The sequence below is a fragment of the Sparus aurata genome, chromosome 21, assembly GCF_900880675.1.
Source record: "Sparus aurata chromosome 21, fSpaAur1.1, whole genome shotgun sequence".
NCBI classification, from domain to species: Eukaryota; Metazoa; Chordata; class Actinopteri; order Spariformes; family Sparidae; genus Sparus; species Sparus aurata.
The window spans coordinates 34,860,338-34,878,895 of NC_044207.1; the positions used below are offsets into that span (position 1 = coordinate 34,860,338).

At 40.0% G+C, this 18,558-nt stretch overlaps 1 protein-coding gene across 1 annotated transcript; it reads right to left on the reverse strand.

Moving 5' to 3' along the window:
• Positions 1 to 3,534: 3,534 nt before the first annotated feature.
• LOC115573220 (GTPase IMAP family member 8-like) lies at positions 3,535 to 13,754 on the reverse strand. Its single transcript, XM_030403913.1, has 3 exons — positions 13,702 to 13,754; positions 10,577 to 11,196; positions 3,535 to 5,609 (listed from the first exon to the last, which is right to left on the reverse strand). Exons 1-3 carry the CDS (start codon positions 13,724 to 13,726, stop codon positions 4,563 to 4,565), a joined length of 1,692 nt encoding a protein of 563 aa, XP_030259773.1. The 5' UTR covers positions 13,727 to 13,754; the 3' UTR covers positions 3,535 to 4,562.
• Between the last annotated feature and the right edge of the window lie 4,804 nt (positions 13,755 to 18,558).

An 18,558-nucleotide genomic window follows, 5' to 3' on the forward strand; every position in this document is an offset into this window, starting at 1 on the left:
CCTGAAGTCTCACCTGACCCTGAATCGGATGATTCAGAAGAGTTGGTTCAGTCTAGTCCGGTGCGCAGTCCTGATGGTGCCTCTGCTGACTGCCCATCCATTTCACCTGCACCACACACAGACACTTCACACGCGCCACACGCTGACACTTTGGTTCACACTGACCCGCACGCACACACTGCAGCTGATGGTCATGTTAGAACACGTGCAGGGAGAGTAGTGAAGTCAGTGAACAGACTTATAGAATCCATGGTTCAGAAACCATTTATTAGGGGTTCAAACATTTTGTTTGGGGGCCGTTCCCAGTCTCTCCTTGCTTTGCAGAAATGAGCCTTGATATATGTTGGTAAATTTATTAGGACATGTTTTTTTTGTTTTTTTTTAGACTGAGTTGTGAGCTTTGTTATATGTAAATGTCTGTTGGACAAGTTTTCTGGGTCAAGTGTTGTGTGGCGTATCAGGCGTCGCATTAAGCTAAGGGGATTCAGAGACCTGATCAACCTCTTTCTTCCCTGAACCTTGTATGTGAGGTAACTTCTAAGTTGACTGTGGACTAGGTCCTTCATTTCATTTGTGCCAGATCGTGTCAGTGGTAGACATTTTACGCTCCTTGCAGTCTTGAGCTTTCCCATCATCAGGATGTTGGTGAATTTCAGGAGGGGTGAATGTAACCGGGTTGAAATTATACCTTTATTTTTATGTTTGAAATGTCACCAAATCCTGATGAATATTGTTTTCTATATGTTTAAGATGTGTTTTATTGCCCATATTTATGCCTGAATGTTGTATTCTGACAAAGTGTTAATACCTGTACTGTCACTTTAAGAGGTAGCAGGCCTTGGTGCCGTTGTTCCGGTGCTTCTCTCAGTCCGCGCCAAGCTAGCTGAGAGGAGGTAATGTATTATTTTGCTCGTCATTTCTAAACATATATTTCGGGTTTTGGACAATGCAAACCTTGTTTAATTCCTGTATAAATGTTAGTACATAAGTTGTGAACATGCAGCCAATGTGTCAGTTGAATATAAATCTTGTAAACAGACTTTTTGCAAGCTTTAAAGTAGACAAGTTTCCACATGTTAGTCTAAAGAGTTTTCTGTGTGTGTATTCGCTAACAGGAGCTTGAGACCTGTGTGCTGTGAGAGAGAGACTGCATGTTTCAGAGCCTTATGTGTTTTTCTGTTGATTTGTACAGGTATGTGCATCATGTTCATTATAATTTATCTGGCATAGTGTTTATATGTGTTTACACTTGTTGCATTAAGCATGTACAGGAAATTCACGTTATCAAATACATTGAACATTTTATTATTTATTTCATTTATTTTCACATTTTTATTTAAAAGTATTTTTGTTGTTGAAACTAAAGGTTGAGTCATGTATGTGCAGTCCGCGCCAAGCTAGCTGAGAGGAGGAGCTTGAGACCTGTGTGCTGTGAGAGAGAGACTGCATGTTTCAGAGCCTTATGTGTTTTTCTGTTGATTTGTACAGACAAACCCACCGCCCTGCCTTCATTAAAAGAGCAACCAACAGCTGGTCGTGGTCCGGGTCCTTTCTTCATTCAGCTCAACATAGAACACAACGCAGAACATACAAGGGTTAACGGATGTGCAATTAATTTGATAAAAACTGCTAAAGACAGTGCACGCCCGTTACATATGCATTAAAATAGTTATTGTCACAGTAATCATTTCTGCAGTATCATACTTGACTTCAAGAAATCCCTTTTAAGTGACAAAATCCACCATCTTTGATTCATGTAAAAGTTACATTTAACTTTCAGGTGAAGCTTCCAAGAAGCAGAATGAGTTTATTTCTTCAGGAAATGAAAAAATGTAGCCTAGTATCAATATGATGCTGAAAATCAAAATCAGAAATGTTTTGAAAGCTTAAACTTGTGTTCAGTAGCAGCTGAACATCATGTGTACAGGGAAACTGAACTGGTGTTGTTCCCTGTAAATGCTGAAGGGAGTGTGAACAGGATGTTGCTGGTTGTGGTTGATAGAATGAACGATAGAGATGCAGGAGGACTGGATAATCAAGCTGTGCAGGACTCTAAAAATAAACTGGGACAAACAAATGTTTGAATGATTTCAGTGGCAGTGATTTGCAGCAAATTGGCTTAACGTTAAATAATAAACAGTTCAGGCTTACAATCAAATACCGGAGTTCACTTGCATTTCTTGAATAAAATGTTACATTTCTTTTATTTTCTTTAGTTTTTGCTAATTTTATTCCTACTTTCAAGCTGTTTAAAGGCCAGTTTTATTTGTAACATTATGCCTTAAATGTTTGAATTTGAATCTTGTTCAATAAAGAAAATAACAGAACAGTGGAGCCCTGATTAATGTTATTGATAACACCTGCTGCACTTTCTGTCAAAGTTTGGACTGAACCAATAGGAAAAGAGCTCTTGTGACTCTCAGCCAATCAGATCCAGCGGCTTTCCCCGAGTATAAAAGCTCCACCTAGCAAAACTCCTGAGTAGCTTCTGACCAGTCAGAGCCAAATGAGTCTCTTCATCCTCAATTCTTCTTTTTTTGTCATTTAGACGCAGCGTCAGGAAGGATTAACTTTAAACTTACAGTTGAGGAGGTTTAACTTTTACAATGGCTGACTTTTCAAGGTGGAAGTTTCAATCAATCCAAAAAGAATAAAATGCATTTCTTATTGTGTTGAACACTAGAAGCATTATCCATATTTCTACAGATCTACAGACACCAGTTTTTTAGGTGTACATTTCCTCTCTGGGTGAAGAAAGGAGATAGTTTCTCATCAACACAACATGTTTCATGTCTTTCCAGCCTCATTTCAGTTTCTCTGACTGAACTTAAGCTTTATTGTGTCGATAGAATGAGATGATAAACTTTGTCCTCACTTCTTAAAAAACATATCTAGTCTTGGTCAGTATGTACACATGGTAAATGGTCTGCATTTTTATAGTGCTTTTCCAGTCTAACGACAGCTCAAAGTGCTGTACAACACATGCTACATTCACACACACATTCATACACTGATGATGGAGGCTGCCATGCAAGGCACCAACTGCTCATCAGGAGCAATTTGGGGTTCAGTATCTTGCTCAAGGACACTTTAAGATGCAACTAGAGGGAGCCAGGATTTGAACTGGTGACCTTCTGATCACTAGACGAGGGCTGATTATAGTTACTGATCTATTTCATTATTGTCAGATCATATCAAACATACATGCATAGTTGTTACATGTATTTAAAGATGATTTTAAAAGCCTTTTCATTTTAGATCTGATCAACAACATATTTAATTTTGTCCTCAGTTCATTTCAGCTGCATCATTCACATATTACAGTCACTTCTGGCCAGTGGAGGGAGCTACTGTACAATATCTGTGCTCAGGCAGGAGTTCAGCTTTGTGCATCCATGAGAGCAGTTAATGTGTCACAGTTATATAGAATTAGATCAAATTAAATAGATTAAACAAGCTGGTGTGTAAGAATCTGCTTTCTTTTAATTCTTCCACTGATGATGTTACATTTCTAAAGTCAACCTCTGAAAAGAATTACTCATTCATTATCAGCTTTATTTCATGATCACCTTATCAATACTTTCATGACAATCTGTAGCACTATTCAACATTAATTGATCTCATCAATAGGTGTGAAAATGTTAGTTTTATTATTTATTTGACATTATGAATCAAGGGACATTGAATCACAAAAGTTGTTAGATGTTAAATCACACAATGTACATAAAATCAACATATGTATTTCAGTTATGATTCTTGATTGAGCAGGTGTCAGGTGACTAAATGACATCATACACAACAAACCAACACATTACATCATCAATAAAATCAAAGCAAACAAATAAACAAAGCAGAAGAATTACAGAGAACTTCCGATGAATCAGCCATTTTTTAATGTTCACGGCAAATTTCTTGCTAACCTCTCCAAGCTGTTACTGTTCAGAATGACTTTGTCTTTGGATTCAATCTTAACACCAGTCTGAGCTTGTGCAGGAAGGCGTGTAGTTTATTTTACAGTGTTTGTCTCTAAAGAAAGGACTCACAGCACATTAAGAATGATTCTCTAGATTTGTTGCTGCTTTGTATTAAAACTATTCAACTGGTGAAACAAAGAGTGAATTTATTGTGAATCAGTCACAGAAAATGACTGAGTTTGTTACTGATGTCGATGCTGACAGTGATCATTTATCAATATATCTACAAAACAGGACATTTTATACACTGCAGATAATAATGGAGCATGAAGAATCAGACTCAGTTGTGTTCAGACACAACAGCAGCTGGATTTTAGAAACAAATTGTCCACAAAGTCATTTGACAGAAAAGATGTGAGTAGATGTTTTGCTCAGGGATTGTTGGATTACAACAAGTTTTTTAATGACAGGTCTACATCTTGGAAACAAATATTCCAATCATAACATCACATCACATTAAAATCTAAAACAACAGCAATTTTCATTCAGTATGCTGTTAGTACAATTCAGACCCAATGAGGAGACCAAAAACTGGAGCTGCAGCTAATTTATCTGCTGCAGTCTGACATCACAAAGTCAAGAAGCTTTTTATGAAATACTGCAAACACTCGCTATTGCCCGTGTCCCTGTCCTTGCCACTGTCCCTACCCGTGCTGCCAGCACTGCCCCTGCCCCTGCTGCCAGCACTGCCCCTGCCTCTGCTGCTATCACTGCCCCTGCTGCTATCATTGCCCCTGCCCCTGCCACTATCCCTGCCCCTATCAAAATTCCAATCACAACGTCTCTTACTGAACTACTTCCCTCTGCCTTGCTTCTAGCCTCCTTTTCTTGCTTTTCTTGTAGTTTTCTACATGCCTCTTGTTTTTCTCTTTCACACTTAGCCATTAACTTATTCTGCTTCTCTCCGTCAGCCTTTATCTTCTTCATTTTTTCCTCATATTTCTTCTCTATTTTCTTCTCCAGCTCCTCCAGCTGTTTGTGTCTTTGCTCTTCATTCTCTTTAAGGATTCGTTGTTTCTCCTCTTCAATCTTCTTCTCTGTCTTCTGGAACATTTCAGTGGAGTAGTGTCTTCCTCCGTTCTTCTCTGTTATATCTCTGATCTTGTTCAGCAGCTCTCTGACCTGAGAACGATCCTTCAGCTCATTATTGAAGACGTGGTACTGACCGTTACATCTGGACACAAGTTCCTGCAGGTCTTTATTTTTTTTCAAGAGCTCCTCAAACAGTTTTCCTTTGAGCAGGTCACCATGGGTGAAGAGAACCATGCTGTATTTGTCTGCTTCCTCTCCAAAGATTTCCTGAATCATCTGCACCGTCTTCTTCTCTTCCTCTGTGAATCTGCCCAGTTTGATGACGACCAGGAAGATGTGAGGTCCAGGAGAAGCATAAGTAATGCTCTGGCCAATGTTGTCAACTGTTTTCTCTTCATCATCACAGGTGTCAAACAGACCTGGAGTGTCAATAACAGCAACCTTTTGTCCATCCATCTCACCAAAGGCTTTATCACATTTTTCAGTCAAAGAGTTCAAGGAGAACTCAGATTCAAAGTTCTGTATACCCAGAATGGTGTTTCCTGTGGCGCTCTTTCCAGCTCCAGTCTTCCCCACCAGCACAATCCTGATCTCCTCATTGTTGTATTTGGTTGGACCTGATGGGAGGTTGAAATAAGGAACAAGTGTTTAATGTTTTCATAAGATTAAGGAACATGGGCGACTTTGACAGTGAGCAGTTGGTGCTTTGACTTGATGGTTTGAAAAGTTTGAAAGACACGGTGAGTGCAGTAGATCTGAAGTGTTCTGATTGGCTACCCCTTAATGTTTAATGAATTAAGGAAAAAACATTTATCCTCATATAAAATAAATGAAAATTAATTAAAAGCCGGCTGGTTCTCACTGCCATCACATCAGATACAGACTGGATGGGTTGTACACAGGAGATCCAGGTTTAAGTCCTGTGTGTGACCAAACATTAGTGATGACTACATATTTTCATAAGTTACACAAGTAACATATCTTACCTAAACACACAACTTACTTTAACCCTAAAAACATGATCTTTTTCTAAACTTCACTGACTGTTCTTGTCTCAACCTACACAAAGTCTACAGCCGACAGCCAACTAGCTCGTAGCTCCTGCACCTGTGTGAGAGGAAGTAGCTCTCCACACCATCAGCTGTTAGTGGTTGCCATATAAGGACTGGTTTAACATCATCATTTACATATACTTCAAAAGACCAGTTGCAGGGAAGTGCAGAGAAAACCACAGTAAGAGAGTGTGTTCGACAGTTGAAAGAGGAAATGATCCACACAGTCTGTCTTGTTAAGAGGAGGTGGAGACTACATACTGTTCTGGTCATCTGGTTCACTGAGTGTTTCCCCAGCAGGTCATTACACCACAGGGACTGATATAATCTTTAAAAAAAAAAATGTTTAAGTCCTGTAGTTAGTGACCTGCCGTTAAAGCAGATAGAAGTTGGTCAGAACTGTGTGTAAGGCTGGTTTAATGTGACAAAAGAGACAGCAGTGCTGATGAACAGCACACTCTCCAGCTGTCACAGTTGTTGATAAGCAGAGCAGACATCTTAGATTTTTAAGATCAGTGTTGTTGTTTGGTGCGTCTGACTTTCCAAATTACAAATTCAAGTAGAACGCACCGTATTAACACAAGGGTAGTTTTAGTTGCTGCTATATAATTGTTCTAAATCTCATAGAACCTTAAAGGAATATTATAGTGGATCTTTTTTAGTTTACCAGGTAGTTGGGTTCATAAAGGTAAACTAATGAATTCTGATACAACAGTGAAGTTTGTGTTGAAGCTGTTTCACACATGTGCTGATTGGATTGTCTTGTCATTTTGGAGGCAACAGTTAGTTGTGCTGTTGGATTGAAACACTCTGTATGAGCTTATAAATGCATCACTCAAGATCATAAAAACACCAGAGAGTTGAGAAAAGTGTTTCCATCTAAGCACAGCTCCATTTAGGACAGTTGAGATTGAAAAAACATTTTACCATACCGTCTCTTAACAATCTGCTGGCCATGGCTGTGTTCTGTAGAGAAGAGCTGGTCTGCTGCTGAACTGAAGAAAGAAAAGATTGTCTGCACCAACAGCTCTTTATACAAGGACTTGTTGCAACACTTTCACTTTACCCCTGCTCACCCCTCCCATCAGCAATTACAAGAAATCCCACCAGTTATTTTAAATGAGCAGAGATACAGTGCACACAGAGGCCTCTTATAATTACATCTTTGTTCTCAATCCGTGACGCTTCTAAATCATTAATTGTCACCTTGCACAGTTATAAGCAGCCGTGAACTAACTCTTATTATTACAGGATCACATCCAACAAGAAAATCAAGAAAAGGGACAGTGGAGATTCATCAGGAGTCACAACAGTTTGTGATGCAGAGCTGATACATAATGAAAACTATATATTATATCTGTATTTGTATATCACAGGAAAACTACTGAGACAAAGAGTGTGACAGACCCGTGTTTGACAGTTGAAAGAGGGAGTGACCCACACAGTCTGTCTTTTTAAGAGGAGGTGGAGACTGAATACAGTTCTGGTCATCTGGTTCACTAGGTGTTTCCCCAGCTGGTCGTTACACCATGAGGACTGATATAATCTCAATAACAAAAAATTATAAATCCTGTAGTTAACAACCTGCCCTTAAAGCAGGTGCAGAGGCTCATCAGTTCATTCTCTAACATGACACTCAGCTGGTCCAATCACATTTATACTCTGAGGTTACCACTTTGTTGAGTGGATGAAGTCAAACTTTCTCTTGGTCAGAAAAAGACAAACACACCAGCAGAGTGAATTTTGGGGAAATTAATCAGCCCTGACACTGCAGGAACCTCTGGTTATTTTAACATAACATCCATTTTTAAATCAATAATTGTTGTAAAAGTCAGTCACACATTTTTTAAGAGCCATTCTCATTGTCAAGAATTAAAGTTCTCAACAAAACTACTCTGTCTGTAACATCAGATATACTGAGAATCATTAAAACCGATGATACGTGATGATAAGTCAAAAGTGACGATTTATTAAACTTTTTATTTGAATAGATAGATAATTACAATATAAATGAAATGCAGTTATTTGTCTGAAGGCAGAGACTTGCTCATTTATTCAACATTCAACAAAGCCAACATTTCTACTTAAACCTCCAGCAGGGGTCAAACTCGTTCATGCAAACAGATTCTTGTTCATGTTCAGAAACTCAAAGAGCTTTTTGATCAAATAGTCCAAGAAGTGAGGAGCTCCAGGAGCTCGACTCAGGAACTAAATAAGGAGCTTTAGTTTGTTCCTGTCAGCATTTTCACAGCACAAACAACTGTCAAATAAAGGGTTTAAACACAGACGCTGATCTGTGATGTCATTATTTACAGTCAGTTATTACTGATGAGTTTTCCTGTTTGTTACAGTCGAGCAAACTGAGAGAGGTCAACCTAACAAACACAGACAGGAAACTGACAGAAATGAGACTGAAGACTGAAATCAACTCCACTGTTCAACTTTAGAACAACATTCACTGACTCATGCTGAATGTTCTGAGATGGTTCAGGTTACTATAGCAACACCATGTGACTGTTTTTATGTGTCTCACTTTATTTATGTTTCCATGTTTTTATATGTACATGAATAAATATGATATTTAGATCAAATATTCAGTTTGAATGAAGAATGGTTTGATTTGTGTTCACAATATTAGAAAATATTTCCTCCACACAGGAAATGACACCACCTTAAATATTTAGTGAGGTTACTCTGCAGAATCATTTATAAATGTTCTGTGGTCATGTTATTTTCTGTGTGTTTATTCTGTGTTTTCTATAACTTTGTCATATCTTAACATATTGAGGTGCAGGCCTCAGATCAGCCCTCTGGGTTTCTGCCTCTTCCTGCACTGTTTATCATTTGGATGAGCTGCAGGTGTGCAGGGTGATCGGCAGCAGCAGGTGGAGAGGAGGCCGCTGAGAAACACAAGGAAGAAGGACGGACAAAGTCTAAACTTTCACATGTTGTGTTTTAATTAAACATCAAAAGGATTGGCTGAAATTCTTCGTACCCTTGATTGTCTGATGTTCTCTCAGCTTGAATATTCAGTCCTTCTACATGTTCATGGTTCCTTCAGTTAACTACAAACAGCAGAACCTGTTCACCGCTCACATCAGCATGTACAAGAAGTGTCAGTATATCTGTTGAACTGTTCTGTCTGTTCACTACATGATAGCAAATGATCTTGTTGTTTTGGTTTGGGGTTTTGGATTAGTTATATCCTATCTCACGTCAAACATTCTCTCTTCTCATGTGTTGTGTGTTTGTGCCAATAACCCTCTTATTGCATGTATGACATGTGAGTATTGTAGTGTGTGTTGTCGTACACCTGAAGAGTCACCAGCTGCTTTAAGTACTTGTGTTCATTCACACTGACTGATAGGAAATGCTGAGACAAACAAAAGTAATGATAAAAATCAATGTTTCAATGTTTCAGGTTTTCAGGTTGAAATTTCCTCTCGGGGTGAAGAAAGGAGACGTCAACACGACATGTTTCATGTCTTTCCAGCCTCATATCAGCTTCTCTGACTGAACTTAAACTTTATTTCTCCACAGACTGAGATGATGAATTTTTAAAAACTGATGTAGTCATGGTCAGTATGTACAAGAGGACTGATTATAGTCCCTGATCTATTTTGTTATCGTCAGTTTATATGAAACATAAATTCGTAGTTGTGACATCGATTTGAAATGTATTTTTAAAGATATGTTTAACAACACGTTTTTTTTTGTCCTCAGTTCATTTCAGCTGCATCATTCACATGTTACAGTCACTTCTGGCCAGTGGAGGGAGCTACTGTACAATATCTGAGCTCATGCAGGAGTTCAGCTTTGTGCATCCATGACAACAGTTAATGTGTCACAGTTATATACAATTAGATCAAGTTAAATAAATAAACAAGCTTGTGGGTAAAACTATGTTGTCTTTACAGGCTTCCAGCTGGAATCTGACAACAAGTTACATTAAACTGCACAAGACGTCATTTAATTAACAACTAAAGTTACATTTCTAAAATCAACCTCTGAAAAGAATTACTCATTTATTATCAGCTCCATTTCATGATCACCTCATAGATGCTTTCATGACAATTTGTAGAACTATTCAACATTAATTGATCTCATTAACAGGTGATAAAATGTTAGTTCTATTATTTATTCAACATTACACAAAAACTGGAGCTGCAGCTAATTTATCTGCCGCAGTCTGACATCACAAAGTCACAAAGCTTTTTATAAAATACAGCAAAGACTTCTGAATAACTGATTTATCATGCCTCCGATTCCTCTGATTACTGCATCACTTCCCTCTGCCATGACTCTAGCATTTGTTTCCTGCTTTTCTGTCAGTGTTCTTCTTTCCTCCTCTAATTCTCTTTCACGAGCTTCTCTCAGTTCTTTCTCCTTCTCTCTGTCAGCCTTCATCTTCTTCAGTTCTTCCTCATACTTCTTCTCTATTTTCTTCTCCAGCTCCTCCTCCTCTTTGCGTCTTTGCTCTTCATTCTCTTTCAGGATTCGTTGTTTCTCCTCTTCAATCTTCTTCTCTGTCTTCTGGAACATTTCAGTGGTGTAGTGGCTTCCTCCGTTCTTCTCTGTTATATTTCTGATCTTGTTCAGCAGCTCTCTGACCTGAGAACGATCCTTCAGCTCATTATTGAAGACGTGGTACTGACCGTTACATCTGGACACAAGATCCTGCAGGTCTTTGTTTTTCCTTAAGAACTCATCAATGGGTTTTCCTTTGAGCAGGTCACCATGGGTGAAGAGAACCATGCTGTATTTGTCTGCTTCCTCTCCAAAGATTGTCTGAATCTTCTGCACCGTCTTCTTCTCTTCCTCTGTGAATCTGCCCAGTTTGATGACGACCAGGAAGATGTGAGGTCCAGGAGAAGCATGAGAAATGCTCTGGGCAATAACTTTGACTGTTTTCTCTTCATCTTCACAGGTGTCAAACACACCTGGAGTGTCGATAACAGCAACCTGTTGTCCATCTACCTCACCAAAAGCTTTAGCACAAAGTTTAGTCAAAGAATCAAAGGAGAACTCAGATTCAAACTTCTCTTCTCCCAGAATGGTGTTTCCTGTGGCGCTCTTCCCAGCTCCAGTCTTCCCCACCAGCACAATCCTGATCTCCTCATTGTTGTATATGGTCGGACCTGATGGGAGGTTGAAATAAGGAACAAATGTTTAGTGTTTTCATAAAATTAAGGAACATAGGCGATTTTGACAGTGAGCAGTTGGTGCTTTGACTTGGTGGATTAAAAGTGAAGTGTTTCAAAGACAGAGTCAGTGTAGTAGATCTAATAGCGTTCTGATTGGCTACCCCTTAAAAAACATTTATCCTTATAGGAAAATAACTTAATTAAAAGCCATCTTGTTCTCACTGTGATCTGTTTATGGCTTTATTGACAGAACAGCTGAAGAGAGTGGCAGGAAACAGGTTGAGAAAGAGGGGGAGTGACACGCAGCAAAGGGACCAAGGCCGGGTACTGAGAACATGATCTTTTTCTAAACTTCACTGACTGTTCTTGTCTCAACCTACACAAAGTCTGCAGCCAACAGCCAACTAGCTCGTAGCTCCTGCACCTGTGTGAGAGGCAGTAACTCTCCACACCACCAGGTGGCAGTAATCTGTATCTGTCATTCAAAAAGAGAAACTGGAGGAGTCAGGACAGCAGATAAAGAATTTCTGAATTGATGATGAAAACTTATAATATAACTGTGTTTGGATATCACAGTGGAAAACTACTGAGACAAAGAGTGTGACAGACCTCAGTTGAACCATGAGTCTCAGATGTGCAGCTGTTAGTGGTTGCCATATAAGGACTGGTTTAACATCATCATTTACATATACTACAAAAGACAAGTTACAGGGAAGTGCAGAGGACACCACAGTAAGAGAGTGTGTTCGACAGTTGACAGAGGGAGTGATCCACACAGTCTGTCTTTTAAAGAGGAGGTGGAGACTGAATACAGTTCTGGTCATCTGGTTCACTGGGTGTTTCACCTGCAGGTCATTACACCACAGGGACTGATATAATCTCAAAATGAATTGTTTTAAGTCCTGTAGTTAGTGACCTGCCCTTAAAGCAGATAGAAGTTGGTCAGCACTGTGTGCAAGGCTGGTTTAATGAGACAAAAGAGACAGCAGTGCTGATGAACAGTTAACAGTCACAGTTGTTGATAAGCAGAGCAGCCATCTTGGATTTTAAGGTCAGTGTTGCTGTTTGGTGCGTCTCACTTTCCAGCAGTGTTGGGCACGTTACTTTTAAAAAGTAATTAGTTGTAGTTACTAGTTACTTCTCCCAAAAAGTAGCTGAGTTAGTAACGGTAATGCCCACCCCTAACACCCCGTTAGTGTTAGGGGTGGGTGGATCGATCCAAATATTGATAGTATCAATACAAAGGTGAGTATTGGTATCGATCAATACTAGTGCGAGGAGATCAATATTTTTGTTGTAGTTTCTCTTTTATGAGTTCAGCAAATCACTTGTATTTCTTCACAGAATTTGTGTGATTGCAGCATCGCTCTCATTCCTTATGCGCAGTGCTCCTCTCCACCTCTCTCACTCCGCCCACTGAGGTTCACTCTGAAGTATGAATATATCAGAATATATAACCCTTTTGTGTATCTGTTAAAGGAACATCCGTATTCCTATTTAGGCTATATGCAGATAGGTTATAGATATGTTAAATGTTATTTTCTTATTTGGCTAAAATCTTTGTCCTGTATTTTATTATTATCATAATCATGATCAGCTAATTAAAGGCAAAATTACTAAATCACGGTATCAGTATCGGTATCAGCAATACTGGCCCTGTAATTACTTGGTATCGGATCGATACCAAAATTTGCGGTATCGCCTACCCCTAGTTACTGTGTGTGAGGCTGCTGTGTGCATGTGTGGCTTGTGTGTAAACCGCACATTGCCTCTTATTCGCTTAAGAACTCTCGCTCAACGTTAGAGAGCCAATCATCATCACTTATGCGGTTGTCCTGCCCCTCCCTCCTCCCTCACCGGAGGAAAAAAAAACAGCTCTGCAGCTCCAGTGGCTGAGAGCCGAGTCAGATGACCAACAGCTTCAATGAGCAGCTTCAGTTTGTAACACGCGACATTTAATAGTCCTAACGGTAACGGCGTTGTAGTGATGGAAATAGTAATTACTTAGATTACCCGTTACTGAAAAAAGTATCGCCGTTAGTAACGCTGATCATTCTAACGCCGTTATTCCCAACACTGCTTTCCAAATTACAAGTTTAAGTAGAACATACTGTATAAACAAAAGGACAGTTTTAGTTGCTGCTATATAACTGTTCTAAATCTCACAGAACCTTAAAGGAATATTATACTGGATCTTTCTTAGTTCACCAGTTAATGGAATTCATAAAGCTAAATCTGATGCATTCTGATACAACAGTCCTGCAATAAATCCTTCCTTTGTGAAGGTTGTGTTGAAGCTGTTTCACACATGTGCTGATTGGATTGTCTTGTCATTTTGGAGGCGACAGTTTGTTGTGCTGTTGGATTGAAACACTCTGTATGAGCTTATGAATACATCACTCAAGATCATAAAAACACCAGAGATTTAAGAAAAAGTGTTTCCATCTAAGCACAGCCCCATTTAGGACAGTTGAGACTGAAAAAAAAATGTTGACTTACCATGTCTCACAGATCTGCTGGCCATGGCTGTGTTCTGTAGAGAAGAGCTGGTCTGCTGCTGAAGAAATGAAGCTCTGTCTGCACCAACAGCTCTTTATATAAGGACTTGTTGCAACACTTTCACTTTCACCCTGCTCACCCCTCCCTTCAGCATTTATAAGAAATCCCACTAGTTATTTTAAATGATCAGAGACACAGTGCACATAAAGCCCTTTCATAATTACATCTTTGTTCTCAATCCGTGACACTCCTAAATCATTAACTGTCACCTTGCACAGTTATAAGCAGCCGTGAACTAACTCTTATTATTACAGGATCACATCCAACAAGAAAATCAAGAAAAGGGACAGTGGAGATTCATCAGGAGTCACAACCGTCTGTGATGCAGCGCTGAGTCATAATGAAAACTATATAACATAACTGTTTTTGGATATCCCAGAAAAACTACTGAGACAAAATGTGTGACAGACCTCAGTTGAACCATGAGTCTCAGCTGTTAGTTGTTGCCATATAAGGACTGGTTTAACATTTAACGTTTAATGCCATTTACATACACTCCTGATCAAAATTTTAAGACCATTTGCAAGAATTCACATTTTGCACAGTTGAATCTTAAAAAGGTTATAAGTAGAGTTTCAAAATGCAAAAAGAAGAAATGGGAGTGACACAAAAAAAATTGAGTATGTAATTTTTTGAAAACAGCAATTAAACCGAAATAGGCCTTTGAAAGCCAAAATCTGCGCAAAAATGTGGATTCAATGACATTTTCTGTCAGGCATTCACACTGTCATTACCTCCTGATGGCAAAAGCCAAAAAGCTTTCTCTCGTTGAACCTGGTCCTATTGTTGAGCTGCATAAGCAAGGCCTCTCGCAGTGCACCATCGCTGCTAAGGTTGGACGCAGTAAGACAGTCATTTTGAATTTCTTAAAAGATCCTGAGGGTTATGAAACAAAACAGTCAAGTGGTAGACCCAAAAAAATTCCCCCGGCACTGAGCCGGAGGATCTGATTGGCTGTCCTTCAAGACACTGGACACTGCAACCTTGATGGTCCTGATGGCTTTCCAACGATACTGGCATGACATGGAGATCCCACTTGGGATGTTTTCTACGCTGCACAGTGGAGGGGGTGCCATCATGATCAAGTTTGTCATGGCTGTAGGAACATGTCCCTTTTTAACATCTTTTATATCACAGGAGACGCGATCTTCAGATTATACACAGACCCCCTCTGATCCACTTTCTCTGACACCCTAATGGCCTGACTCTCTTCCTCCCCCTCCCTCCATTCACACTCTGATGGTGGGTTAAACAACATGTGCTGGGCAATAAACATTTCTTGTGATAAGGGACTGCTGGCTGAGTTCACAAAGGGGGGTTGCCAGACCCCAAAGGATTACCGCTGAGAGTGGGAAGACGACCATTTGTCACCTTAAGTTCCCTCTTACCTGACTTATATAGGGTCTATGCTAACAGGACACTGGACATTCGAGACTCAGAAAGGTCTCCTTTACATCTGGATTTTGTTCACTTTGACGGGCTGTTGATAATTCAGGGCGCAGTGGTCACTGAGAAAAACAAGGTCCCAATTTGTTATACCAGACTTGTCATCAACAGATACCCTCCACATCTGGTACGAGCCATCAAAGTGCCACACGTGTGAATTATGACACTCAACCCAGCCCGAGTGTTTCTGCATTCCAAACAGGAGAAAGGAAGAGCCTTGATTTCTGTCTTAATGCTAAAAGGGTATTTAATGTAATCTCATCTTTTACAGGACAAAATATCCTTACTCAGCTGGATGATAACCCAAACATACTTTTCCCCCCTGTTTTCTAAGTTCAAGGAAACTACAGTTAGTAAATTCAGGTTTAATCTCTGAAAGTGTGATGGAGCCACAGCTCCACCTAGTGGTAAGTCCGGATATAGTTAAGAGGAGAGTTTCTGACACAAATGGACTTTATATTTGTACTTTTAAATATGATTACCTACCTCCAACATATATTCTTGTACCGAAAGTTAAGCTAACCTTTTCGAAATGTTTTTAAGCCATCAGTGCTGCTAAAATCGTATGCAATTGTGTGTGGGTCTTGTTATAACCAATGACTCCCCTTTTTACTTTATTAGGCAATTCCTGTCATGTCCTTTTCATGTTTATGTAACAAAGGTTGATGTAAAGACCATGGTGGATTTAGGTGAATAAGTCGATCGTGATCTTGAGACGTTACAGCGTTATTATATTTCCTTAAGTAATAAGTTCGCAATATCAGCTGTAATATGAGCCGTGACGTCACCGGAGGAAGTGACGTGACAGTCCGCCCTCAATTCTGCCTTCAGCGTAAGTGTTAAAAGAGCAGACTTCACGTCACTCTCTCTCTTCTTCTTTTTCGTAACCCTACCTGTTTAATCTTTTCTACAACGCGTTTACACTTATATTTTTCAAACTTAATCTCCGTACTTTGCTTTGTTCGCGCCTCCGGACTTTTTCTCCGGAGATTTGAATTGCTCCCAGAACTCTTACCAAGAAACGCGCAGTTATTTTGAAAATAACTTCTTTTAGAAACCAAAGCGAAAACGAGATTAATCCTTTTTGTATTCTTTTATATCGCCAAGTATTGCAACTCAGTAAGCCAGAAAAGCTATTTTTGTTTTTGTATTAAGTAACTAAGACGGACTCGCCAGGCCAGCGTTTCTTTCCCCGTTATTTTTGTACAAAGACCTAATCGATATATGTTCGGAGCTCCGCAATATCAGCTCAAGAAAGAGACTCTGACCAGAACTCGTGATTATTACAAGTCGGTGCAGTTAACTGCTCAAGAAGCCGTGAAGAAATCCACAGCCTAGAGGAGAAAGAGCATCCAATCGTCTCCGACCGCCTCCAGCGCACACAAGCAAGAACACTGCTGGGCCAGGAGCTGTCCTCAGGTGAACCGAGACGGCATCGCTCTCCAGCGGCTCTGAAACCGCCGCCGCCTCCCTGCACAGAGACGAAGCTACTCCCGGCCGTCCAGAGTCCGGGATCCCGCTCTCCGAATAAAAGTAGGCTAAAACATTTACACGACAAGAGTCACACTCGAATGAGATCAGAGTTGGTGTTTGTGGAAGCTTCGAATATATATAGATATATCTCACAAATTCAAAGACCTCGCCATATCGCCTCAATAGAATAAACATTAATTCGTAGTGATAAATTACCGGTTACTTACACTAAAACCCACCATCGTTTAGAATTAATCTTGTCCTCATTTTATTTCACAATTTCTGTTAATATTGTCACATATTTGAATTTTATTTCACATCCTTTATTCTGCATTTATTTAGTAAATAAACATATTTAACCGCATGTCGTTGTCTGTGCTCTTTTAATTTGAGGTGGGAAACCGACGGTATAGTGGAAAGAATTCATGACTTCAGAATAGGAGCAAATTGAAATTCAACAGATCAATTCGAGACTGATCTTTTGTGTTCAAGCCAAACTTGGACAGTTAATATTCTGGCTAGTTCCCTCCGAGCTAGTCGCACAGAGAATCATCGGAGGTGGTGCCCCGTCTAAAGTACAATTGATTACCAGCAATTAATTAACCCTTTTTATCAAAGTAGTGTCTCCTACATATTTATATGGTGCCGTCCGTGTGAGGCCACCTAAAACCACGTTTTCCCACATTAAATGAATGTGCACAGATAAAACATTGGTTGTAATAATCAGAACCCAGGCTGTTTAATGCCACTTGACGGTGTACTGAGTGATTTAATGCGATACTTGACCATATATTCTTAACTGCATATGTAACCTGAATTGTGTGTGAGCATAAAACTCCGCGGAGCCGTGATTGTGCTGTTCGAAACGAAATTAATGTGCACGGATGCTGAGTCATTCGTGAGTGATTAAGAGCTCTCCAACATCGCTGCATGTTGGAATTAACCAGAATCTGCTGGTAAACAGATCAGTGAATTGAAAGGCTGACCAAAGCAGCCGCGCGCTATTGTTTGTCTGGATGCTGGTAACCAGATCCATGACCTTTTTGCATGCATAAGTGTCGCTGTACACTTGAATTGAACCGGTTGGGCGAGATCCAGTGGCTGCGCGACGACAGCATTGGACGATCGTTCCTGAAGTTTTATAAATATCCGCTGCGCGCCGACAGGGACATTAATGGACTCAGACCCTCGCGTTCCCTAAAAACTTGGAGTTGCTAACCAAGTGGGGAACAGCTGTATTATCAGTGAGAGGTTGTGCGTAAAGGTATCACTCTGTGTAGTGTAATACCAAAATTGTTGGCTGTGGCAACAATCCTGTCAGGAAGACAGTGTGTTTTGGCTGATAAAAGAGAGGCGCAGAGACCCTCTACCAGCCAAACTGTGAAATCCAAAGTAAGTGGATAAACTGCTTGTTGCTAGGTAAAGTTACCAAAGTTGTTTGAAAAACTACTTGTGAAATGCAAGTGCTTGTGGCCGCCGCGCCCAAAGGCTGCCATTGTGTGGAAGAGTGAAATTCTGCCGCTACTGCTGTTGCTGCTGTTACTGCAATTTGTGCATGCAAGTGTTCTCCTCAGAGACCAGAACACAGTGAATCAGACTCCTCTGCCCTGAGGGGAGTATATCAGTGGGAGGAGCTAAAGAGCCCGCCTCCTAACTTCTTTTATTGTTGCGCGACTCACCCAAGAAGTAACGATAAGCGCCCCCTGTTGCTCAACCTGGGTAAATCACCCTAAATTGTGAAAACAGCGCCCTCTGCTGTTTAAAAGGGACGAAGCGTCCTAAATTGTGAAAACAGCGCCCTCTGTTGTTTAAAAGGGACGAAGCGTCCTAAATTGTGAAAATAGCGCCTCTGCTGTTTAAAAGAGCAAAGCGTCCCAA